The sequence below is a fragment of the Opisthocomus hoazin genome, chromosome 14, assembly GCF_030867145.1.
Source record: "Opisthocomus hoazin isolate bOpiHoa1 chromosome 14, bOpiHoa1.hap1, whole genome shotgun sequence".
NCBI lineage: Eukaryota > Metazoa > Chordata > Aves > Opisthocomiformes > Opisthocomidae > Opisthocomus > Opisthocomus hoazin.
In genome coordinates, this window is record NC_134427.1 from 2024907 (window position 1) to 2050823 (window position 25917).

The window sequence follows — 25917 nt, forward strand, 5'->3', positions numbered from 1 at the left end:
CAGCTCGCTTTTCAGTTTTTTGAGCGTTTGTAACCTTCTAGCTGAGTCCTACAGAAGTCCAGACAGCACAGGCCTGATGGGTTCAGACAGGAAAATGTTACCCCAGCTTTGCAGCTGGGTAAATGCGAGCAGGAAGAACTATTCTGCAGGTTTTCTGTGACCTGTGCATGTAAATCTCTGTCTTCTTCTCGTAGAACAATCTGCCCTAAGCCAGGCTGCCAGAAGGATTTGCGTGCATGAGAACAGAGCAGCGACAGCAGCTTCACCTCTTCTGGGAGCAGGCCCGTTCTTCAGCAGGCGGTGTAATTTCACAAGCGCCCTTTTTTATCGTGCTAGTTTCCTTCTGTGACTGCAGTGTTTCACACACCGACGTCTACAAGTGCAGGCTAACTTCACCTCTCCTTTCGACAAAGATCGCGGCTTTTGCTCAAATCGGTCACGTCTGTTGGAGACAACGGAGTGAGGGGCGAAAGCCTTTCGGGTGGAAGGACATGCAGACGCGAGAGCATCCGCGGAAGAGCTGGCCATGTTTGCTCGACACAAACTCTAGGCAGGTCAATCAGCCAGCGGATTCTGAACTGCCGTTCCCAAACGAGGGCCTGCTCAGCTTGCCGGGCCGCAGAGTATTGCGCAGTGATTTCACGTTAAAGACAACGTTGTGGTTGGAAAGATTCCAGCAAATATGTTCCCATTGCTGACGAACAACTTAAAAAATCAGCGAAACAGGATGGACTGATAAACACGGCAACATCGGCCAAAATCTCACTGCTGCTTTTCATGAAGCCCACATAAATAATTCTAAAATAAACAGCTGACGATCTGCCAACTCCCACCAAGCTCCTTTGACAGTTCATGGCCATGGGACTGCCTGCAAAGCACAGCACTGCGCTTGGGGGGTGCTCGTTGCGGGGCATTCTCCTTTGAACCAGGGCCGTTAGCCTTGGGTTTCTGAGGTCTCTGAGCAGTCTGACACCAACATCTACGCTGTCCCCAAGGCAGGCAGCAGCTGCAGTGACGTTCTGCTTCACACTCTTAAACCACGACAGAGGAGAAAGTTGAACAACAGCTGAGCTACAGGGATGGTCGTGTGCTGCACGGCTGGGGCCGATCCTGCAGAGGAAAAGCAGGGAGGATTCCCGGCGGCTTTCTGAGAACCAGACGCTTCGATCCTCCGAGTGGGTAACGTCCTGGCCTGAGCAATGCGCTTACCCCCAGGCTAAGGGTGAGGCTGCGTTTCACCCCATTGCTTGAAACCATTTCAGAAGTGCCACTGTTTGACAGTGCTGGCAGCGAGCTCCCGCAAGTGTAAACTGAGCTGCCGGCTTATTTAGCTCAAGAGAAATGTCAAGCGAGGCTCACACGAGAGCTATAAAAAGCCATTGGGAAGTTGGGACTCCATCAGCAGGGGGACTTAGCCCTAGGTGAAATACAGGGCCACCAGCCGAGGCTCACACGCAGCAATGGCTGCCTACAGCCCCTCGACTGGGAGGCGAGCGCAGAGATGAACTTCCCAGGCAGGAGCAAGCGGAAACCTCGGGAGCGTTCCCATGGCCAGCTCGGAGCTGTGCTTGGAGAGTGGGAGAGGGGGAAGGGGTGTCCTGCACGGAGCAGCACCCAGCTCCACTTGGGACCTTCTCCGACGTGGCAGCCTGAGGGGTGCTGAGCCATCCCGGCGGCACAGCGGGAGAGAAAACACCGAGGGCAAAGGCACACGAACCCAATTTTGGGGCAAGCATACACGTGGCTGGGACGCAGCTCGGCAGGGCTGGGAGCCGAGCAAGCAGGTCCCGCAGAAGCAGGTGGGGGTCTGCGAGCCCGGCGCCCGCCCCAGCGCAGAGCACCTTGCGGCACGCCGTGATGTCATTCAGGTCGCTGCGCCCATGTAAACACGGCCGGCGCGGTGCAGCCGGGACGCTCCACTTCCTCCCGACAGCACGGCTGCGCTGAGCTGGGGTTCTGCTGGCAAAGGTAAGCCCGCTTTTACGCTCGCTCTCGGCGATCTAGAACCAACGTTCGGCAGCCTTTGCCGCTTCCTAGGAAAACACCGCACTCCTCGGGCTTTTCCTCAGGGTTTGGCTCTTGCCAGGAGGAGATTCGTGGAGCTTTGAGTCTTGAAAGAGCAGCAGCCCTCCCTGCGCGCCAATCCTCTGCATGAACGCGTGGAGGGGTCGAAACGGCGGCTGCATGAAATCGCTGCCGCTCGAGAAAGCACAACGTTGCCGCGTGGGCAGCCAGCAGCTCGCCAAATGTTCTCCGCTGTCACTGCTAGGTGCAATTTCCCTCTTTTGCCTGATTCCTCAGGGAATTTCTTTTACTTTAAAATCATACTTGGCAGTAAGGGAAACTTGCAAACCTGTCTTTTCTAACGGCGATTTATATTGCCATTAAAAAAAAATCTACGCGCTGCCTGTCTTTGTGCCATCCAATGCTCTTTGACTGAATTGCAACGGTAGGAAATTAATATTAGTCAGGAGGACACAATATGACAAAAATAGCAAGATTGCTCGGACTAGTTTTTGCTAATGAGAATCCTGAGGCAGTCTTAATTCACAATTCAGACTGCAGTCACTGGTCTGGATTAAACCTCAACTTCATGGACTGAAGCCTTTAAGCCGTACTTTTTAAAAGGTGGTTTGCAGACAGGCAGACTTTGCGTTCGCTTGCACCGGCAGCTCGGCTCTGCAGGGAGCCCAGCAAAACAGCGCGTACGCCGTTCGGCAATGGCAGACAGGATTCACAGTGGGTGGACCCTAAATCTCAAAATTTCTTAAAGTAAATCAAGAGGGAACTGCACCGAAGGTGAGTCAGTATGGCAGCTCTGGCTTGCGCGGATTTATGTAGGAGAGGACCTCAGCAGCAGGCTGGAGCAGTAGGACGTGTGAAGTAAGAGTGTGATTTTTGTTCAAGGGCATGTTTTCTGGTGTGAAGCGAAAGTGCTGGGACCTTGACTCCGGTGCAAACATCACCAGCCATGGGAATTGCATCTGTGATTGATGCCAGTCCGTCCACGGGACAGCCCTTGCCCAGCCTGGAGCAAGCGCTCCGACGAGGCTGCCGGCGCCCTGCGTGTGCCTGCCCTGCTTCATCTGCTGCCTGAGAATTAGACTAGTTGCAAAACGAAAACATCTATCACAACAGACCAGAAAACCCAGACCCGCTCTTTTTTGTGGAAGAAAAACAGAAAAAGTACCCTTAACTGTAGAACTTTCCACTTCTGACTGCAGAGGTTTCATACCGACGTGCGAGTACAGTAGCGTGAGACATTCATAGTCGTGCAATGAGAGCAGGGTATAGAGGCATTTGTGTTTTAATAAAACCAATTAACTGGCTATGTCCAGCTTTTCACCCACCAGCACTCCCAAGTCCTCCTCGGCAGGGCTGCTCCCAAATCCCTTCATCCCCCAGCCTGCACTGATACCAGGGTTGCCCCGACCCAGGTGCAGGACCTTGCACTTGGCCTTGTTGAACCTCCTCAGGGTCACATGGATGCACTTCTTGAGCTTGTCCAGGTCCCTCTGGATGGCATCCCGCCCCTCCAGCGTATCGACTGCACCACACAGCTTGGTGTCATCTGCAAACTTGCTGAGGGTGCGCTCGATCCCACTGTCTACATCACTGAGGAAGATATTGAACAGCACCGGTCCCAGCACAGACCCCTGAGGGACACCACTCGGCACCGATCTCCATCTGGACACTGAGCCGTTGACCATTACCCTCTGGATGCGACCATGCCACCAATTCCTTATCCACCGAACAGCCCACCCATCAAATCTGTGTCTCCGCAACTTAGAGAGAAGGATGGTGCAGGGGACTGTGTCAAAGGCCCTACAGAAGTCCAGATAGATGACATCCGTAGGTCTCCCCTTGTCCACCGATGCAGTCACTCCATCAGAGAAGGCTGTCAGGCAGGACTTGCTGCTGGTGAAGCCATGCTGGCTGTCTCAAATCACCTCCCTGTCCTCCACGTGCCTTAGCAGAGCTTCTACGAGGATCTCTTCCATGATCTTCCCAGGAACAGAGGTGGGGCTGACAGGTCGGCGTTCCCAGGGTCCTCCTTTCCACCCTTTTTAAAAATGAATAAAAATTTAAAAAAGAAATACAGACTCTAATTAAAATGTAAAAATCAGTAGTTAGGTAACAGTGTATTTTTTTGAAATTACATATTCTGAAAACAGTACGTTGCTGTGGGAGCTGTCTCCCTGCAGCACGTAAATAAGCACTGATAAAATCTGATGGAGCTTTTCAGCCCTCTACCTCGGCAGCGCACACACCGCGCAGCAAAAGGCTTTGCTTTCTTTGCAGCTTCGGAGACCCAATTTCAGACTGACACTCGGTGGTTTCTCTGCGTGTCTGCTTTTGCGCGCAGGTGAGAAGATAAGGGCACAGTGTGGGATGGAGCTTCAATCTGAACCAGAGAAGCGGGAGGAAGGGCAGAAACGCAACGGTTTTGTAGTCCCCTGTGCGTGTGCCTGGGTGCGTTTTGTGTAAAGAGATGGTTTAATCTCATTATATTTTTATGAATTCTTAATGCAGCTGTTCATTCTCAGAAAGCGCCCCGTTCTGATGAGCCGGCAGACATCACCCGTGTATATTTTAATTGCGTTAATGCTTTTGCACTGCCAGCCAGGTCATCCTGCTCAGTCCACTTCACTGTAAACGGCCTGACCTGGAGCTGACGGAACACGAAGGAGAGGCCTCTTCTGACTCCACGGGCCGTACGTCTCCTGTTCACCAAGCCCGGTGTTGCTTTTGCTCGGGGTGGTGGGGATGGGACATCACTCGCAGTTCTGCAGGTTGGGGCTTGTAACTTCTTGGCCCCAAGGGTGAAAGAAGCTCCCTGGCGTCCATCAAGCGCAGCTTTTCAGGACTCTTCTACCTGTAAATACCCGCGATACGAGGACTACTCCTGGGAGCACTTCTCCCCCGAATATCAGTTATTCAGCAACACAAGAGCTTTCCTACGTGGGATCACCCAAGAAGACAGCAACACAAACTCATGAGAACAGAGTCACCCCACCGCCTCCCGCCGCTCAGACAGCCCTCACCGCTTAGAAAAATACCTTAAAGAGGAGGGCAAAGAAATGAAATCTTGATTAACTCTGACACCTTGTGGACAATTAGCAGATGAAGATGAAGGCCGAGGGGGAACCTCTTCGTGCTGCGGGCTCGGCCATGGTCGCAGGCACGCTGCAGCCCTCGCAGCCCAGCCCCGTGCGCGTCTGCGTGCCTGGGCACAGCCTGCTGCACCCAGCAAGCGAAGGCTGAGTTCTGGTATCTGGTGGTATCTGGTGGTATCTGGAGTGCTCAGCATCACCCTCATGTTGCAGCAGACATGTCCTGGACGCGTCGGTTTACCCTGAACGGCTCCGTGCAGAGGCCAGTTTGAGTCAGCAGCCTGAACCTGATTATTCGCGTTGCTGACGGTGCGGTCTGGTCCTTAGCTGTCACATGAAATGTAACCAGGGGCTAACTGTGTCTGGGGACCTCAGGAAGCAAACTGACTGCGATGACTCATTTGAACTGAAGAACACCCATCCACTGGCCAGCATTTACATATAAACGCGTCCCTAAAATAGAACATTTTGCAAACGTACCTAACCCTCCATGGTTTCAGTGGCCATCTAGCACCCGTGTTTTGGAGGAGCACTGGCCAGTCAGCCGACCATTTACATTCAAGGGAAACCAGGCAGCTAGCAACTTTGCAGGTGGCTTGTTAATGGCTTCTTGGCAAAGCGGGAGGTCACCCGATGGGACAGAAACTGGGTGCAGTGAGCAGTGCTCTTACTAGAGACAAGGGCAGCAGACAGCACGTCCAGCTAGAGCTGCAGGTGAACCAGATGGAAAGGGATCACAGACTTCCAGAGCGCCAGAAACTCACAGCACTCTGAAGAAATGGGATGTAACCCAAATTTACCACTCTGAGAAGCAACGTCCTGAGTGAGCACCGCAGTGCTTAGCTCCACGCCCTGCCTGCTCCCCATCTCAGTGTCCTGAGGAGCACCAGAAAGGAGAGCGGGAGGCCTCCAGCGTTGCTTCTCAGATAGGTGGCGATCAGGCCATGGGCCAGATGCATCTTTCCCCCTCATTTCCACCACCTTTTGAGCTTCCTCCATCCTCATGGGCACATTACAGCCTTGAGATAGGAGCAAGGCTGTGGTGTCCTGGGATGGGGACAGCTAGGGACACCCCACCACGGAGCAGAGCATCTCATCCCAGAGCTGGCTTGGGGTGAGGGTTACTGGGAGCAAACAGCAGACTGGAGGGATTGCCCTAAGGGGACAAAACCACCCGGGAAGGGGTGCTCCAAGGCACTGCTTGTGCCATCCCAGTGAAGGATGGGGATTAGATAGATGGTTTCTCAATGACACCATTTCTTTGATGGTTGGATGCAGCCCAGTTGCTGAGTGTGCTGCAGGAGATAAACACGCAGACCTTGCTTTTTGAAGACCGTGAGAAAATGAAACATGAGTTTAAAAATAAAAGCAAGGAAGCTGGCGGCAGCTTCTGCTTGGGGAGCCCACAGGAGCGGCGGTTAGGTGGCCCTGCTCACCATCACCATCAGCCAGAGCCCCTGCACCCGCAGCGAGGGTGGCCCGTGTCCCATCCTGGGACCTGGCCACGTCTGGGCATTTCTGGGGCCCAAGTTACAAGCCTTCCACAGCAGCCTTGAGCAGTGGCTGTGCAAGCTGCCAAGTCCAAGTACTGCAACAATTAACAAGCTGAAAAAACAGCTATTTTTGTTCTTTGTCGCTTGAGAGCTCTAAATGCTACTCTTTTTTTGCAACACAAAGGAAAAAAACATTAGTTACAGGGTACGAGTTACTAATATCTACCTACAGAGACACTTTTTCTGGCAGATGCCCCTTGCCAGCGGTGCAGGAAATGAGTCAGAAGGAATGAATCAGTGTCTGCAGTGCCACATGAAATAGGAAGCTGATAGTTTTAACCGTTGTGTTAGACACAGGAGGGAACCACTGCAATGAGAATTATAACCCTGTGGGGAAACACCCAATAAAACCAAACTCCTGCCTGTGTTGCCTTACTGAAGACAAGTCCCAGTCGCAAACGCTGACAAAAATGGATGGCCCAACAGTTCGACATGTGACATTTCACCGTCCAAACTCATCTGAATCAAAGGAGAGACAGAAATTGGAAGCATCTAAAAATAAAGTTATCTGACGGAAAAAAGTGTTAAACTGAGGCTACTAGGGTGATGAGAAATGGAAGCTGCTGATTCGAGTAGGTCTCTGCTGGTTACATTAGCTTAAATATATGGCAGCTCTGGCTGCGTTTACAACAGCCAAACTTCTCAAGCCCACCCTCTGCTACCCTTTTCGTCATGGTCTGTCCCCATGAGGAGAGAGAAGGTGGGTCCACCGGGTCCACCGAGGGGGTCAGGGGGTCAGGAGACATGCCACCCACGCAACACCTAACGTACAACTTAATGCAGGTATGCTTCAGAGGTTGGCACCCACATTTTGATCGCTGGGCCATGTGGCTGCTCACGTGCAGAAGCTGGGCTGTAACACACCTTTATTCCACGTATTCCTCCCCTGCTAGCCAGAGACCAAAGCACAGATGACCTTGAACTGCCAAAAGGACAGGCAGCTTCTCCTGCTCCTCTACGAGCAGCATGGCAATCGGGCAGCCTGGCAAGGGGACTGACACAACAGGAATGGTCCTCACCTCTGTGGGGACAGTGGGTGACCTCTGAAAGCGCAGCTCTGAAGAAGATGGCAGGATGTTTTATACAGAAAACATTTCTAAACCTCTGCTTTGTACTGAATAGTCAGATAGGAAATGCAAATGTGAATATCGACAACTTTTGCAGTGCCTTTGCCTTTACAGCCTCTGTTTTTGTTCTCTACAGGAATCAGCCACCCATCCTATACCACAACAGAGGTTTCCAGCAGCCCAGTCATGACACAAAGCAACCAGACCTGCTCCAGTCACAATATCACGTTCAAAAACAGCCTGTACGCGACCACGTACACCCTCATCTTCATCCCCGGCCTCCTGGCCAACAGCGCTGCCCTCTGGGTCCTGTGCCGCTTCATCAGCAAGAACAACAAAGCTGTCATCTTCATGATCAACCTGGCCGTGGCCGACCTGGCTCACGTCCTCTCGCTGCCACTGCGAATATACTATTATATTAACTCCACGTGGCCTTTTGGGAGATTCCTTTGCTTACTATGCTTCTACCTGAAGTACCTCAACATGTACGCCAGCATTTGCTTCCTCACCTGCATCAGCATCCAGAGGTATTTCTTCCTGTACCAGCCGTTCAAAGCCAAGGACTGGAAGCGGCGCTACGACGTAGCCATCAGCATCGTGATGTGGCTTGTAGTCGGGATAGCGTGCTTGCCGTTCCCCATCATGCGCAGCTACGGCCTGACCAACACCACGAATACCTGCTTTGCAGACCTTCAAGTCCGGCAGATCGACAGCAAGGTGGCCACCGTGCTGATGACAGGCACGGCGGAGCTCTTTGGGTTCATTGGCCCGCTCGTCATTATTTTATTCTGCACTTGGAAAACAAAAGACTCTCTTCGTGGCTTCCAGATACCACTGCAAAACAGCTGCGAGAGGCGGAAGGCTTTAAGGATGGTTTCCATGTGTGCCGTTGTGTTCTGCGTGTGTTTTGCACCGTATCACATCAACTTCTTTTTCTACATGCTGGTGAAAGAAAATGTCATTACAGACTGCTTCCTGAGCGCCATCACGCTCTACACCCAACCCTTTTGCTTGAGTCTGGCGAGTCTGGACTGCTGCTTGGATCCGATCCTGTATTTCTTTATGACTTCAGAGTTTCAGGACCAGATATCAAGGCACAGCAGCATGGTCATCAGGAGTCGGCTCATGAGCAAAGAGAGTGCCTCATCAATTAAGGAATGACAAGAAAGCCAGCTTAGAAGAATGAAGATATTTCATACGAAATCTGTGACTGTTCTGTGATATTCGATTACCAACTCCGTTGTGGAAGATCCTGGAAGTTTATTTGGGGGAGTTTTGTGGCAGTGGAATTCTTCCGATACATAGAAGATAAAACTCTGTTCAAGACCAATATGTTGGGAGCTGATGAGCAAGTCAACTGTCGTGACTACGCCTACCACTGTGCCACCCATTCCTGACTTTGCTGGACTAGAAAATATACAGGAGGGAGTAACAAAGCTTTTGCTAGGAAATGGTGGAAACGTCCCAGGAGCTTTTCTTCCATTTTCCCAACTCCACGGCTCTACGATCAAGCCAAAGACGATCCCACGTCCACACACTGACGTCTGCTGCAATGTCTTCTCTGCTAAACACACACAATGCATCCAAGGACCTGAAAACGGCTGGTAATAATAAATGACAGTTTTGGTCTCTGCACTCAGGGCTGCAGACGGATGAAGGCTGGCAGCTTGCTTCAGCACGGCAGCTCTGGCTTTGAGTGCATCCCACTGGTCACCATACTTACCTCTGCTTCGCTCTTCCCGCACTCTTCCTCCTGCTCTCGTTCATTATTTCCTCATCACCTCACTCTACAGGACTTTAATCCCCTCCAAGCAGCCCATGGGGGTGAAGGGGGCATTAGAACGTGGCCTTTGCCTCCGGACCCGGAGGGGCAGGACCGCCGGGAGCGTGCCGGGAGCTGCCGGGCTCAGCATCAGGGGATTTCACATTTTGACATTGTTGGTGGTACCATTCAGGTCCTCACTCTCTTCTGTGTGTGGCTTTTTTGTCCCAGAGGTACCTGTGATGGATCCGCCCTGTGAAATCTCTGCTCAATGGGATCAACTGGCAGAACTCTTTAAAAAAAAAGAGTTGTCCTTGCCAAGGTGATTTCACTAATAGAGCATAAGCTAATTTCTTCGGTAAATTACTCATCATGATTTTTTTCCGACCAGCTTTTCTCATAATCTTAATGTTTACATTTTAATAACTTTGTCAGCTATGAAGATACGAAAAACAGCAACAAGGAAGCCACTTACCCCTTATTTTAAATTAGTGACAGCTCTTTGGCCAAGTTCACCCGTGTTGTGTATCTTCAAGGGCACCCTCACGATACCTGGGGATTGCTTTGGCTGAACACATGCACTGATTTTATTGCCTTTGAAAACCGGTGTTTCTTCAAAAGGAACATGCACAGCTCTCCGTAAGCACCAGTGCCAGCATCTTACACGTTGCCATAAAAATAGAATACCAGAGATACTTGCTAAGTATATTTTAAATCTAACTACTCAGTTCCACTTAATTACATTTTAACCCAGCCAAAAATTTTCTGCATGTTATGTTTACCACTTGACTCTCACACACTAAAATGGGGAAAACCAACTACCAGCCAGGTTTAAATTGCCATTACACTGGAGTTCCTCCAGAAGCCCGCGAAGACGTACTGATTAAATACAATAAGCTCATGTAGTTCTCCTCCCATTCGTGAGAAGATTATTACGGGCTATAGTACAATGAACCTTATCTTCTGTGTAGATACGTGAAAATACCAAAATATGCCTATCTGAAGGAAGCAACTTTCACAGAGGGAGCATTACTGCCGGCTTTGCTAGTTTTCTGGTGAGAAAGCTGCAGCGTAAGCAAACGGCCCATCTCCCACCGCAGTCAATGGAAAAGTTTTCTCTGCTTTAACCGGCAGTCCTTTACGCCAATGACATATGTACGAGTTTACACACCACAAGTAGTCCCTTTAAAAATGTGAGCAGAGGTTGATGCTCAGGTATGCAGCTAAACATGCATAACAATTTTCATCAGTTTAGCAGTTCCCATAAGCTAGACACTGTGTAATATTGCCAGTGAAGGAGCTTTCAGTTTCAAGGGTTGGTTCTGAGGATTTTTACGGACCTTGATCCGCTAGCACGCGACTGGGAGGTGTTTACTGTGATTTCTTTCTCGTAGAATTCTCCGTTTATCAGGTGAAAAGAAGTTGAAGGCACTGTTACGGTAACTATGTAGCTTGTCCTACATTTTTCCTTCTGAAAATTGATGCTTAAAAAATAAAGGCATTTTTGCAAACGCAAGCTGAGTTTCATAGTTATCACTTACATCCAGTGAAGGTAGCGAGAGCTTTTTTAAGCCATTTACAACAAGACTGGTAAAGCAGAAATTGGTACTGAAAGTTATAATGCAGACCTGGCAGGGGAATAACCTCCTCCAGCATCCGAATGTCCAAAGAGCGATGGTGGCTCTCCTACCCCTAACCTTAACAACGAATTCGGTGGCACCATGAGGGACAACATTCTCCATCACCATGCTGGCATCCCCAAGCACCTCAGCCCCCATCCTCCTGCCCTCTGAACTCTCTTGGACCCCCCAAAACTCTCCTTTTACATACCACAGCCCCAGCCTAAGAGGAAGTCACACGCTCAACGCTTGCAGCCTTCCAAGCCAACTCATTTTGGTGGGCAAGTTAGACAACTTGGTCTAATGGTCTGTTCTGGTGTGTGGGAAAGTGAACTGGTTTTGGCTAGGATAGAGTTAAATTGGCTGCATGGTGCTTAGCTGCCAGGTAGGCTTAAACCATGACAGAAAGTTAGCCAAGATGGTCATGATGGTGAGCTAGCCTAGAGAGCAATAAGTCATAGTAAAAAGAGACCAAGGAAAACTTGCAGTTTTCTGAAAGCGTGCAGAAAGTCAAAGACCATGAGCTTGGCCTCCACAAACCGGTATGTGAAACTCAAAGCTTTCGGTTCCAGTCCTCCAGAACCTCAGCAGTGTGTCTCGGGAGAAGACCAGAGAAATCCAACATCACTGCAGAGGAGAACAGCATCTCAACTGCCTTCGTGGCTGGGAGGTGCTGGATCCCAGACACGACCTGGGGCTGCAGGTGCTGGCTGTCAAAGGCACAATGTGCCCAGCTCCCGTTCCTGTAATTCACCCCCTTTCCTGTGACCATGAAATGTATTTATTATTTTGACAAGAGGAAATGTAATTACATGATGTTACTCCTGGATTATCTCTTGCGCTGCTCCCACCGCCCAGACTCACCAGCTGCAAAAAGATGACATCTTCAGCCTTCTTGGGGAGACACAGAAAGAAGCCTTTCAAGAGAGATGCCACAGAAAGGCCAAAGTTAGCCAAATCAAGAGGCTGGGTACAGCTAGGCGGGTTTGCAAAGGCTGGATCGGAGGGGGCCCACGGGCACCCAGTGCTGGAGCAGCCCTGTGCCAAGCCTCACCGTGAAGGGCGGAAACAGCGAGGTCTCCAAGCCACCCACACCGATGGCAGCTCCTGTCCCCTGATGGCACGGCCCCGGGCAAAACCACGGCATGACACACTCTCTTTCTCTAGCACCTGCACCATTCACCTCTTAGCAAAAGAAAATGCGTTTCTTTGCAGTGCCAGCAAAAGGCCACCTCATCCTAACTGGTATCAGAGGTCTGGTGATTCCTCTCCTGCTTGGGAAAGGGCCCTCCTGTGCTCAACAAACGTATTTGGAAAGAAATCCCATGGGGTTTAATGCCCTTCTGCAGCCTCAGGTTCTGAGCTGCAGGTCCTCACGAGTACCTTGGCTTCATTTTCTTTCCTTAAATGAAATTATGAGCTCTCTGCACAGAGAAAAAATAAAATGCGCTGTAAATGCAGAGTAACAGCTCTGGGAGCCAGCTAAAAAACTATGAAAACCCTTCATTGCATTTAACAGATTTTGGGGCTATGGTTGGTGCATTTTGACCAAAAATGCGGAGTCTGTAGATTACACAATGGCTTAGCCCGAAAAAGTAGGGAGCGACTGACAATTATTTGCTGCAAAAAAAATTAATCAAAGCTTCTTAAAAAAGCTGCCACTGTAGAGACCACCGGAGACTCACCCAGCCCCACGGGCCACGTGCTGACGGCTCCGGCCAAGCCGTAGCAAGTCTCTGCACAAGGGCGAGCTGCTTTGTGTGAGTAAGACCCTCCTCCTGCTGAATGGCCCACTGTGTTTCATACATCCTTCAGGTGCATCCTGTCTGATATTTCTAAATGCTGAGCACTGAAAGCGACGGTGATGGCATGCATTTGGCCTTCTGCCCACAGGATACCAGGCTCAAGGCGAAGACGACCTTTATCTGGAGGCCTTAGATAAAGTCTCACAGTTATTTAAAAATCCCTTTGTGTCTTCTGCCTTTGAACGTACGACATTGCAGAGCGTAAAACGCATGGTTAGCATTGGTAATGAGCCAGAAGAACAGAACTGCTAAACAAAAATATGCATGCAGTTGAAAGGAGAATGGAGGGGTCAATTAGAATATGCTGAAGGCCGAGGCTTGAGGCTTGCCAACCCATCAGCTTTTCACCACCAGGAAGGTTGCGATCTCCTGCGAAAGTGCTTCAGAAAGACATGAGCGGAGGAAGGACCTGGCGTGGTTACGAGCCCCGAGGTGGGAATCTGACCCTCGCTATGGTCTGACATCCTCTGACCTCTCCTTCCCCAGCAGCCCAGCTCCAAACATGTACCTAAAAATAGGGCTCGGAGATGGCTGGATACGGCGCTGGATGTGTAGTAGGATGTCCTAGGCAGGATATCCTGATGGAACAGCCGCTTCACTTTGGGATAAGCCTTTAACCTCTGGAGAGGGACGGGGCGCAGCGCCAGCCTCCCTTCTGTGAGTCGGTGAAGGGTCTGCAGACACACGAGCACGGCTCTTCCTTCCGAGGGTCAGCGTCAGCTGCCAAAAAAGACGCAAGAGAAGAAAACCTGGAATGATAAGAAGCTCTCGCATCTTCCAGATCACTCTGCTCTCAGCTGAGACACGCAGCCTGAGGCTTCACAGGTACTCATCGCTAGCAGGCTACATCTACACGATGGATAAGCAAGTGGTAGTGAAGAATCCCACAGATATCTATACAGGCTGGTATATAAACCGTATATAAAGCGGTTTTGCCTTTGCCTTCATGAGGATGTCAACCAACGGATTTAAGTAACTGCATCTCCACCGACCACAGGACACTTCAGGTCGAGGATCCTCTGCTCCGTTCTCTGCGCTGCCGTCGCGAAGCAGCACTTCACGGCACGGGAATTGCGCTTGGGTCCCCGCAGCCGGTGTCACAGCCAGCACGGAGAAACCCTGGCAGAGCCGGTGGGCTCGGCTGCCGCGGGGAAAGACGCACGCCTGATCCCAGACCCTGAGCCCGCGACTTGTTCTACAACTTAAGGTCATCATAGCTTCCTCCTTTCATTTCTCTTTCACAGTTATGCTTCTGTTAGTTTTGCAGGATCATAGGACCAATTGCAGAAAATAGATTGAAACAGCAAGAATAGTTCTATTTATACATTACCTGCAGTGAGCTAGGGAAAGATGCCAACAGCCGTATCGTCGGCACAAGCCCTGGGCCGTGAGGTGCAACACCAGATATCAAATAAAACTGTTCAGCTGGAAATGCAGCAGCTCATAGTAAGTCACAGTACGATATATGCCTGCCAGCTTGCAGCAATTCAGAAAGGAGATGATGCTTAGCTGGCAGTAATAGAACTAAAAGTTATATATATGTGTATATACATACATGGGAAAAGAATTAAAGGAGGCAAAAAGAATAAAAAGAAATTAAGAACAATACACATGATGTTTGGGGTTTTTTTTTTTAAACAATAGTATTTTAGGAAAGACTCCACCTTAAGCCACCATATTATTTCAGAAATCAAGTCCAAACCCTTAGCTCTAGCCTATAGCCTCCACAGCCTGGGGCTAACCAAACTTCCAAGAAAATGAAGGAAAATTGCTGCCTTCCAGTAACTCACGCTGGCACAGTTTTCAGTTTTCCTTCAGCGAGCACTTACTGGAAGATTTTTGCTTCTGGATTTTCTAGCGTTTAGCAAGCAGACAGCAAGTGACTGGGGATAAAAGCAGAAGCAGCTGGACCGAAGGACGCCGTCACCTAACACAGCTTCTGAGCAAAACGAGGGAAAGCGAGCTCCGAGGTCCCCTGCGCGCGGCGGCTGGACCAAACGACGTCATCGCCTTCCCAGTTGTTTTAACGTCATTAGCCGTACACGTTTTCGGTGGCGAGGAGAAACAAAATACAGGATTTCCTGTTCTGCAGCCACTGTACTGGGCTGCAGATGCCGGCAGGATTCCAGCGCTCCGAAAACATGTGGAAGTTTAACGAGGAGTCGCCGGAGCTGGGACTGCTGCGAAAATCGGGAGGAAATCAAAGCAGCAGGCTCGCTCCTCCCGCTCTCTAGCATGGATGTCACCCCTCCGAAGGATGGGAGTCGCAGGAAGGTAAGCTGGGTTTCTGCTGCGCGTTCTCTTCCGTAGATTGAAGCTGTCATGGTTTTGAGCAGTGCTGTCGCTCGCTCGGTTTTAGTTCTTCTTCATGAGATCGTATCAGGCAGAAGCTGGTGCAACGTCCTCAGCAGCTTCTGACAGTGCCCACGTATCTCTGTATCACTCAGCTCCGAAGGGTGGGCAAGCGGGGCTCGGTGCCTCCGAGCAGGCTGCTGCGTGGGGCAGTACGTGGGGAAAGCCTCTTTTACCCAAAATACTTCAATTTTGTCATTGCTGACAAAAGCTGCCGTAACGGACCAGCTCTGTTTACACATTTCCTATTAGTGCCTAGATTAAACAAACAAAACTACTGCTCAATATGCAAGTGCCAGAAAGCCTCCGCTACTTCAAACCAGGAGCTTATCTCAAGCCAAAAGGGGATTGATTTGGTTTGATTTTTTTTATTTTCCCTCTTAAGCTGCTTTTTCCCCAGCATCCCCAGCTCGGAGGGGGGCTCTGCCCCAGTCCCCCCGCGCCGGGGGCTCTCCCCCACCACGCCTGGGGCGCAGCTTTAGCCCGGTTTGTCCGACCAACCCATGGAAAAGCTGAGGGCGAGTTTGCCAGCGAGCCCAGGAGTAGTAACTACAACACCGCGGCGATGCAGGGCTGGGTGGGGCGCAGCGTGATTCAGAGGAGCCAGGCGATTTCCAGCGACAGCCACATACGCCTCCAGGAACACATACTGCTGACACGCTCAGAAAGAGAAACACGGGTGTTTCAGTAGCTGCCTTAACCTCCTCATGAATTGCAAAGTTGGTTACTGGGTGGTTACTGGGTCGCAGCGCCACATCCACAACCAGCAGCCTTACTCCTCTGGCAACGCCGCTGACCTCCCCCCTGTAGTTTCAGCGTGCCATGGGATAAAGCTCCGCTTTGCCACTTAAAAAAAAAAGCCCACCCAGCTCCTGCCCATGTGCAAATCCACGCGTGGATGAAATAGGAAGACGAGGAATAGCAGCTCCCTGCTCTATGAAGCCCCTGGACCAACCCCTGCCACAGCCCAGGGGAGCATCTCTGCCCCGACACCGGCATCACCGACAGCAGAACACGGGGAGAGTTGGGGGGGGTTTGCGGCAAGGCGCAGGCAGGAGGGAAGGTGAAAACTGGAAAACAACAATAAATCAAAAAAAAAATCCACCCTTTCAGAAAGTGTTGCAGTGAGTGAGCACCGGGCTGAGCCCAGGCCAGCAGCAAGCTCCCTGCTGCCTTCTTGCCAGGTGCCCGACGGGTGCTGGCACCTAAAAACCAACAGCGTTGGCTGCTGGGAGTGACACCCGGCCCTCCCGCCGAGAAACGGGCACCCCAGGGCTGCCTGGAAAAGCCAAGAAATGGAGAAAACCAGCACGGAGGCTCCCCATGGCCACGGTTTAGATTTGGGCTGAGACACGTGGCAGGGAGGAGACGGTGGGATGGGGACAGCGGGCACCCCATAATCCTGCTCACAAGCCCAGACCAGCAGCATCACCTCTGTTGCTGGAAGGCTGTGCCGAGAGCCAGGAACAGCAGCGTTCCCCCCGCTCCCTGGCAGTTTCCCCTCCCTGTTTTCCCCAGGGATGTGAAGACAGGGTGTCCTGCCACCACTTTTCCAGGGTTGAACAGTCTCTGGGTGCAAAGGGCTCCAGCCGAGAGCGGGGCCAGCACCGAGCACGAGCCCCTCACGGGTTTTCAGGACATTGCAGGGACCGGAGGGTTTTGTTCCCCCGCTGTCCCCTCGGGCCAGATGTCACCGCTCCCCTGCCCCATCCCAGCAGAGGGATCAGAAACCTCCGACCCGGAGCCGCCTGCTAAGCACAGTCAGCAGCCAAAACAGCGCATCAGCCCAGGTTTCACTTCAGCCTCGCTTTTTCACAGCCAAAGGCTGGAGAAGTCAGTAAACAGGGAAGGCGGTTTGGCGAGGGCTCAGGAACCGGGACACGAGCACTGCATGTGGGCACAGTGATGGGTAAATGCACCGACCCCTCTCGCACCAGCAGTGTGGGCAGCAGGCAGCCAACTGAGAGGCTGATAGCTCTATTTCATATATATATATATATATATATATATATATATATATATATCTGCATATAAACATATAACCTCCTCCTGGAATGGAAAACATGACAGCCCCCCGAAGAGCTGCCTAGGTGAGGAGGAGTAGGGCAGGAGAGCCTTCACCCCGTGCCTCAGAGGAACCCCAAGTTCTGCACAGAAGCCCCGTCCCCGCTGCGGGCAGTGAAACCGGTCCCCGTGGCAAATGCCAGGCTCAGGGCTGTGGGAAGCAGCACCAGTGGCTGCTTCTTAATTAAACACCACTATCGAGGGGCTCGGTGGCCATGGCAAGAGGTGCTCAGGGCTCTGCCAGATCAGGCTCTGGTCTCCTGGAGGGGAAGGGCAGGCTGCCCGATGGCTTGCAGGCAGCTACAGGCTCCATTTCCAAGGGGAAAATGGCACTGTTCTGCTGCAGACGATGCTACAGGCCCTTGGTTTGTAACCTGCTGCTGCCAAACTGCCTCTTCCCCAAAAAAGCAGGCTGTTTCCCCGCAGGCTTTGCTCACAAATGGCAAAATCCATCACCTCTGCAGAGCACGGCACGGGGACCTGCGAACTCCCCATGACCCGCTAATGCCATCAGCGCTGGCTGGATGAGGCGAAACAGATAAATGGATGAAAAGAATTTCTGCTCTAACTAAAAGACAGATGTATTTACCTTCCTTCACATCCTGAACCGTTGCTGGAGGCTAATTTCTGTTGCTACAGCACGATGCCTGCATAATGCGCCATGAGAGCCGGAATCGAGTTAGCAGGACCGGCAGCGCGACTGGCCTGTGTTCGGCCAGCTATTAGTTTATAAACCCGGCCTTAAACCTGGAGCCAGAGCTCTGATAGATCTGTCTGATCTGCCTGCACCTCTCCCACTGCCCTCCACTCCGGTCAGCTGCCTGCCAGCACCGTCGCCTGCCGATGGTGATTCCTGCCCTCGCCACCGATTCACGTCGGACCACTGCAAGGATCCGAAAAGACAGCGTCTAGATCCATTTAATGCCCCTATTTACAGTCCCACCAAAACTACTTGTAGACACAGAGAGCACCAATCTGATGGGAGTGTGACAGAAAACGATACGCAGTCAAAGAGGTCTGGAGAAACCCCAGGGAGCTGAAGCAGCTCTCTGGCCTTAGCAATAAAGAGATTAACGCTCCGCAGCTCGGTTGCGACGTCGCTGTAATTGCGGCATCGCCTTCGGGGGTGGCAGGGTACCAAATCCTCCGGGAAGGAGCTGCGTGGAAGATGCCTGGGATCGCTGCCTGTGAGCGGGGTCGGGCTCTGCACCCTCCCCAACACACACACCCCACCTTGCACACACCTCACTGTACTCAAGCACGTTCACTCCGTGTGGGGAAACACTGGGGAGTTCTTGGCTTCACAGCATTTGTTTTTGCTCCCGGCAGAGACCCTCCGCCCTTCTTGATCACCCCATGAGTGAAGAGACTCAGCCGAGATGGAGAGCAACGCGTCCTCCGGGAACTGTACCGATCCCCAGATGTCCTTCCAGTCCACCCTGTACGCGACCACGTACACCCTCATCTTCATCCCCGGCCTCCTGGCCAACAGCGCTGCCCTCTGGGTCTTGTGCCGCTTCATCAGCAAGAAGAGCAAAGCCATCATCTTCATGATCAACCTGGCCGTGGCCGACCTGGCTCACGTCCTCTCGCTGCCCTTACGGATGTATTACTACATCAACCACTCCTGGCCGTTTGGAAGTTTTCTTTGCCAGGTGTGCTTCTACCTGAAGTACCTCAACATGTACGCCAGCATTTGCTTCCTCACCTGCATCAGCATCCAGCGGTACCTCTTCCTCCTCCACCCCTTCAAAGCCAAGGACTGGAAGCGTCGGTACGACGCAGCCATCAGCGCTGCCGTCTGGCTCTTCGTCGGGGCGGCGTGCTTACCCCTGCTCGTGGTGAGGAGCCCAGCCCTGTCCAACAGCACAAACGCCTGCTTCTCGGACCTGGGGGTGAAGCAGCTGAGCCCGGGGGCCTCCATCGCGCTGGTGACGGTGGCGGAGCTCTTTGGGTTTGTCATCCCCTTCGGCACCATCGCCTGCTGCACGTGGAAGATGTGGCAGTCCCTGCGGGAGTGTCCGACGCAGCTGCAAAGCACCGGCGAGAAGCAGAAGGCTTTGCGCATGGTCTTGATGTGCGCCGCCGTCTTCTTCATCTGCTTCACCCCCTACCACATCAACTTCCCCTTCTTCATGATGGTGATCGAGAACATGATCCAGGACTGCGCCGTTCACAGGAGCACGCTCCGCTTCCACCCCATCTCCCTCTGCCTGGCGAGCCTCAACTGCTGCCTGGACCCGGTCCTCTACTACTTCATGACCTCCGAGTTCCAGGACCAGCTGCTGCAGCACGGCTGCGCCGTCCTGCGGGCTCGGTTCATGCGGCGCGGGAGCAGCCTCTCGGTCAGCGAAACCGGCCACGGCATTCGCATGAAGAGGAGAAACCTTCCGCGCTTTCAGTTTTGGTCTCTTCCCAAGATTTTTGGCCGAATAAACAGCATGGAAAGCCCCCCCATGCCGCCTGACGAGCTGCTGCTGGAGTCCATCTCGTGAAACACAAGCCCTTTTCTGTCTGCGTAGGTGCTTCTTCTGGCTTGAGCGAGGATTTCATTAGGTCTGCAAATACATCTTGAATTACCTTTGTGTGCAACAGACACCAGGATCTGACCTAGAAGGACATTTTGATGCAAAAACACTTGCTGGCTGTGGTGTTGCCGCTGGGGACTGTTGGCCTTACAGCGTTCTCCATGGTGATCTTGTTAAAATACCCCAAACAGGCGTCACAGACACCAGCACTCCTCCCGCGCTGAACTGCAGCCGGGTCCAGGTCCCTCCTATTTCTGTTGTTTCAGTGCTTCTACATATTTGTCATTTTTACAATTCCTTCCGGGTCCCGAGCGGCTCGGCCCCAGAGCAGCTCGGGGAGGCAGCACCGGGGGAGTTCCAGCCCCGACCGCAGCTCCCTGCGATGACGTACAGCACCCACCGCGCTCACGCCAGGCTCCACGCCAGGACAGTTCGTTATCTCCATGTAAACCGAACCTCTTTCCGTTGCACAAAAAAAAAATCAATCCTCTGGACCTCGCCTCGTGTAATCTGGACTGCAAGACTGTAACTTTACCAATATATATCAAGCAAAGAGTATTAACCTATATCCACATCAGTGTTAAAGAGGGTTTTTAAACAAACTGGAGTCAGCTCCCGCTGTTGAAAGAGACACCCAGACTGAGCAGGGCAGCCTGCCTGGCTCCCGGGAGCTGCGGGATGCTCAGCTGATCGGGGGGGGATGAAGACCTGGAAGACAGCCTGTGACTGGAGATGCCGTGAGCAAAGAGGAGGAAGGATGAAGGATGTCTGCCAGGGCTCATCGGCTCGTAGAGACCCGGGGCGAGCCGCAGAAGGGAGGACCAGTAGCTGGTGTTGCCACCTCCGTGTCTTTATTAGGAGTCTTGTGTTGCTTGGCCTTCTGCTGAAGCCTGTGGTGATAGATTGAGACGTTACCCGAGCCGCTCGGTTTTGCTTTAAAAACCAGAAAAGGTCCCAGCCCTCGCTGGGTACTGAGAAAAGTTTACAAGACTGACCTGAGCGCATCCTTAAGGCTTCGAACTCGGGAGGAAATAAAGTGATCTCAACACATATTTCAGCATCGTGGGTATTATTTTAAGTGCTTGCAAATAGTCTCATTGTGCACCACGTCTGCTCTCGGAGCAGCAGCACAATCTGCGCGGCGGGGACCCCAGTCTGGGGCTCAGAGAGGCCCCGTTGCCATCGCGGCCCCTCACACAGTGGCCAGCACGGGGTCTACGAGGTTTGCTCCTTGGGGGCTAAAGCATCGACGACCGCAATGCCAAAAAACCCTCGGGGAATTATAAGTAAGCGCAGGCAGAGGGAGCTTGACAGCAAACAGCTTTGCCGATGATTGGATGCACATTTCTGACCCGTGGAGCGTTTCTGGGAAATGCAGGCGGTGGTTTACCCTCCGGCTGCCAAGGCCGGTCTTCGAAAGACGAGGGGAGATCCAGACAACCTGGAGGAATTTGCTTTGGTACCTACAGCGTGCCAGGGATGGGCAGAAAACCGAGACGGGCAGAAAACACGCTGCCCCGCAGCTCGCTCTGTCCTGAATCTCCCTCTCCTCTCAAAAAAAAAAAGGTAATAGCAACAAAAGGACACATGTTCCTTGTCTGCTTGGGGGTGGGAGGGGAAAAAATTAAAGAAAAAAGGGTTTTCAGGGCTGAAAAAAGCTGCTTTGGGTGGCACAGACCCAGCAGCGTGCAGAGGCAAAACAGGAAACCCAAGCACAGCCCTGGGCAGCCGCCACGGACCGGACAAGTCACACCACCGGCACCTTCACCTGCGAGCGCCTTTTGGCAATGCTACAACCCCGAGTAGCTGGGGTGGACATCCCAGCAGCCGTCAGGAACCACAGCTAGATATTTATAAGTGCTGCTGACCGAGGGCAAAGCCCGTAGCGTGGCTCTGACCTTACCGGCAGCGCCAGCTCTGAGTTTCCCAGTACTACCAGCTACTGGTGGGGCTTTGCCAGCTTTCACATTGCAACAGCTTTTCTGCCGTTTCTGTAACGTAGCTTCCCCCTTCCAGAAAGAAAACAGGAAAAGAAAGTAAAACAAAAACTCTCACTCATCTGCCACGCAGAGACGCAGTGGCAGCACCCTTACTCGGGCGGCCCCTGCCACCTCTCGGGCTCGCCCACACCACAGGGTGCAGTGGGAACACAGCAGAAAAAAATCCCTTTCTGGGTTATATGAGCTGCACAGCAAGGATTTTGCTGGATTTCACCCGAACAAAGCCCTGAGGGAAGATCTATTTCCAGTGCAGAGTGGTGCTTTCTGCCCGTTGGAGGCCACGAGAGACCCACCAGCCCTCCTGTCCCACCTCAGCCCACCAAGACCCGCTGCCGCAGGCACCCTGGCTGGGTGCCGGGACCCAAACCGTGGGGATGTGGGGTCAGCGGGAGCTCTGTCACCTGGATGCTGCACTGGGGGGGAGAGACAGACAGGGATGCTGCTGGTCCCCAGTGCAGAGATGCAAGAGCTGGGGGGGGTGAGGGGGGGCAGCAGGTCAGAGGGGGCTGGGGGACGTCTGTCCCTACAGTGCCCCTAAGAAAGTGTAGATCAAAAGCTGCCACACTGAGGATTTGCTTTGCTGAGGTCAAGGTGGGAGCTGACTTCTTACAGGGGAAGAGCTCAAATTTGGAGCGAAGGGAGAGTGAGGGGCTGGGAGCTGATGTGCAGGGGGTAGAGGACAGGGTGGGTTCAGAGCTTTCAGAATTTCTTTCTCAAAGCCACTACCTGTGGGCATTAAACCTTTTATTCACATGGCAAAACCAGCCAGGAACAACCCCAGCGCTGCTCCTCAGCCCCATTAATTTCCAGGCAATGCACTGCAGACCCTTGCCATGCCTGCAGGAACAGGTCCAGGGGCAGCAGCACCAAGCACACGTCCCTCACCCCGGGCACTCCCAGCCCTGCCAGCCATCGTCAGCGCTTCTGACAGAGGAATCCGTGGCGCAATGCTCCAGGACCCGGTGGCCTCGCCAGCCCGAGCGTGTAGAGGCATCAGGCACTGGTGACAATTTTGGCGGTGACGATTCCCTCCCCAACAAGGCGTGCGGGCAGGGGGGCTGCAGGAACACCCACCCAGGCAGGGCAAGAACCAGCACCGACAACTACATAGCTGGAGCTTTTCACATGCATCCATCTGGAGTACTGCATCCAGTTCTGGGCTCCCCAGTTCAAGAAAGATGAGGAGCTACTGGAGAGAGTCCAGCAAAGGGCTGAGAGGATGATGAGGGGACTGGAGCATCTCTCCTACGAGGAGAGGCTGAGGGAGCTGGGCTTGTTCAGCCTGGAGAAGACAAGGCTGAGAGGGGACCTTAGAAATGCCCATAAATATCTGCAGGGTGGGGGTCAGGAGGACGGGGCCAGACTCTTTCCAGTGGTGCCCAGCGACAGGACAAGGGGCAATGGGCACAAACTGAAGCAGAGGAAGCTCCAGCTGAACCCGAGGAAGAACTTCTTCCCTCTGAGGGTGACGGAGCCCTGGCCCAGGCTGCCCAGGGAGGCTGTGGAGTCTCCTTCTCTGGAGATATTCCAGCCCCGCCTGGCCGCGGTGCTGTGCAGCCTGCTCTGGGTGACCCTGCTTGGGCAGGGGGTTGGGCTGGGTGACCCACAGAGGGCCCTGCCAACCCCGAACATTCTGCGATTCTGTGAATTATTCCATATGGCTTAATCCTTTACAGCTGGCTTTGACTAGAACTGCTTAGTTGCTTTTTTATATATATATATCTGTGTGTCCATCCATACACACTACACCCCTGCACACACACCACACTTACATACACCTAAAATTATGCAGTACTTAAGAACAGCCAAGACGACATCTCTCGTGCACAGCAAGGAAGGAGGGAAGGTTGCTTTTTCTCTTTGCTAAAAATACCTTTTTCCTCCCTCCGTGACCGCATGCTTCCAGTCCGGCCCCAGTAAAGTGACTTTGCCTCTGGAAAACCACTCAGCCCCAGCTCCCGGCAGAGCTCGCACCGCCTCCCCGGCAGCGGGACTCGGCTCTGGGGAGTTTGGGCACGGCGCTACCGGCCACCACGGCTGGCAGCGAGCTGCTGCTCCATCCACCCACCCACCTCACGCCGAGGAGAGCGGCAAGCGCTGCGCCTGGCAAAGGAATGAACGCCCCAACTCTGGTTCTGAGCGCGAGAAGCAGATTTGGCTGCTTCAAACCAAGCCAAGCTGGAGAGCTGTTTTCCAGACGGTGATGACTTCATCAGACCCAAGTCCAATTTTCTGATTCACGGGCTCAGCCAGCAACGCCCTGCGAAGCCCAGCCCCCGGGGTTCGAGGGGACAGCACCGTTTTAGAGACCCAGATACATCTAGACACCCGTTTAGATACCCAGACAGGGTTTGGGGAACTCTGCGTCAATGCCACGGCCGTGTCCGAAGGGTCAGCTCTGCCCTGAGAAGCAGCCAAAGCCTCAACCTTGCGGCAGTCAGCAAGCCCGATCCAGCAGGAATTGCCACGCCGATCGCTCAGTTCTGCTCCTCTGAAGGGGGAATTTTTTTGTTTGCTTAAAGAAAATTCCCCTGCCGTAGGCGGACGGGGCAGGCACTGAGACTGGGGAGGAAAATCCAGAAGGTTTTAGCCCCGTCCCGGTGAAAGCAGCACGGCTGCGTCCCTGGCTCCGTGGATGAGAAAGACCTTAACTGTTTCTGCCTGAGGATCTCCTACGAGGTGATGAAGCACAAGCTCAGATGAACTGAAAATTTCTCATTTTTGTAAGATAATATAAAATCCTAGAATCATTAAGGTTGGAAAAGACCTCTAAGACAAGTCTAAACGTCAAGCCAACCCCACCACGCCTGCCAAACCGTGTCCCCAAGTGCCACATCCACACATTTTTTGAACCCCTCCAGGGATGAGGACTCCACCACCTCCCTGGGCAGCCTGGTCCAACGCCTGACCGCTCTTTCAGTAAAAAAATTTTTCTAAATATCCAATCTAAACCTCCCCTGGCGCAGCTTGAGGTCATTGCTTCTCATCGTATCACTGGTTATTTGGGAGAAGAGACCAACCCCCGCCTCACTACATCCTCCTGTCAGGCAGTATAAATAATATAAGAAAAAAACAGACATATTAAATAATATCTTGTACTATGAAGTGATTGCTTTGTGATTTGGTGCTCAGCTGATTTTTGGTGGCCTCAGCCATGGCAGCTTTGGGAAGGCCTCAGCCAGCGCTGCCACCGCACGCCCGGTGCCGGGGACAGCACAGCTCGGAGCCCGGCGTCCGCTGCCGGTAAAGGCGAGCCCTGGGGCTCCCACCCACGCGCCCCGGGAAGGGGCCGAGCCAGCGCCCGCGACGGCTCCCGGGGTGACGGGAAACGGGATGGACGGCGGCGGCGACGCGCGCCAGCTGCACGCAGAGCCTGGCACCGGCAAAACAGGATATGGTTATGCTCCGAAAGGTGTTTTTGAAGCAAAAAGTCTACCCGTACAGTAAATAGACTCGCTGCCCCACGCGAGGGCTAGGCTTTCTCATAAATAGGCCGGCTCCGGCGGAAATGAAAGCGCAAAGGCATCCATCACATGTTTGGTTGGGAAAAGAAAAGAAAGAGGCATCGTCTTCAGAGCCCCGGTGCGGTTCTGCCATGGCCAGGGTGGCACTGCCCTCAGCCTTGGGACCGGCCCCAGCTCTGCTGTCCCTTAAAGCGGTGTCCGAGCCGTCCCCCTCGGGTGCCAAGGCCACGCAGGGGAAGGCTGGCGGGGCAGGAGCTGAGCCTGGGCACTGCCAGCTTCCACATCACACGATTTTGGGGTGAGGGAGAGGAAATAAAAGGTTTTTCTTTACATAACTACAGTGAAAACGCTTTGCAAAGCGTGAGAGCGCACGGCAGAGGCGGCTGCCAGGAGGTGCTGGCAAGCAGGGGGAAAGTTTTGCATCCCGGATCCCACTGCAATCACCGAAACGCTCCCAGACCAGCGTGAACCGAGCCAACACCCCACCAAGGTCTCTGCACAGCTCCCAGGAGGCTCCACCACAGCAGCGAGCCCCGAGCCTGCGCTGCTCCTAGCCCAGAAGCGTCAGCAGACTCATCCATCCCCGCGC

At 53.0% G+C, this 25917-nt stretch overlaps 2 protein-coding genes across 2 annotated transcripts; both read left to right on the forward strand.

Annotated features, from left to right (window-relative positions):
* The first annotated feature begins 1381 nt into the window (after window positions 1-1381).
* Window positions 1382-10991, forward strand: LOC104332246 (putative P2Y purinoceptor 10). The gene is made up of 2 exons (XM_075435136.1): window positions 1382-1968; window positions 7871-10991. Exon 2 carries the CDS (start codon window positions 7921-7923, stop codon window positions 8893-8895), a length of 975 nt encoding a protein of 324 aa, XP_075291251.1. The 5' UTR covers window positions 1382-1968; window positions 7871-7920; the 3' UTR covers window positions 8896-10991.
* A 4066-nt stretch (window positions 10992-15057) lies between these two features.
* LOC104332247 (putative P2Y purinoceptor 10) lies at window positions 15058-20916 on the forward strand. The gene is made up of 2 exons (XM_009937645.2): window positions 15058-15194; window positions 18666-20916. Exon 2 carries the CDS (start codon window positions 18716-18718, stop codon window positions 19829-19831), a length of 1116 nt encoding a protein of 371 aa, XP_009935947.2. The 5' UTR covers window positions 15058-15194; window positions 18666-18715; the 3' UTR covers window positions 19832-20916.
* Window positions 20917-25917: the final 5001 nt, after the last annotated feature.

Excerpts from the sequence above, each read along its gene's own strand:
- LOC104332246 (XM_075435136.1), top strand. The coding sequence starts at position 7,921 with ATGACACAAAGCAACCAGACCTGCTCCAGTCACAATATCACGTTCAAA.
- LOC104332247 (XM_009937645.2), top strand. The coding sequence starts at position 18,716 with ATGGAGAGCAACGCGTCCTCCGGGAACTGTACCGATCCCCAGATGTCC.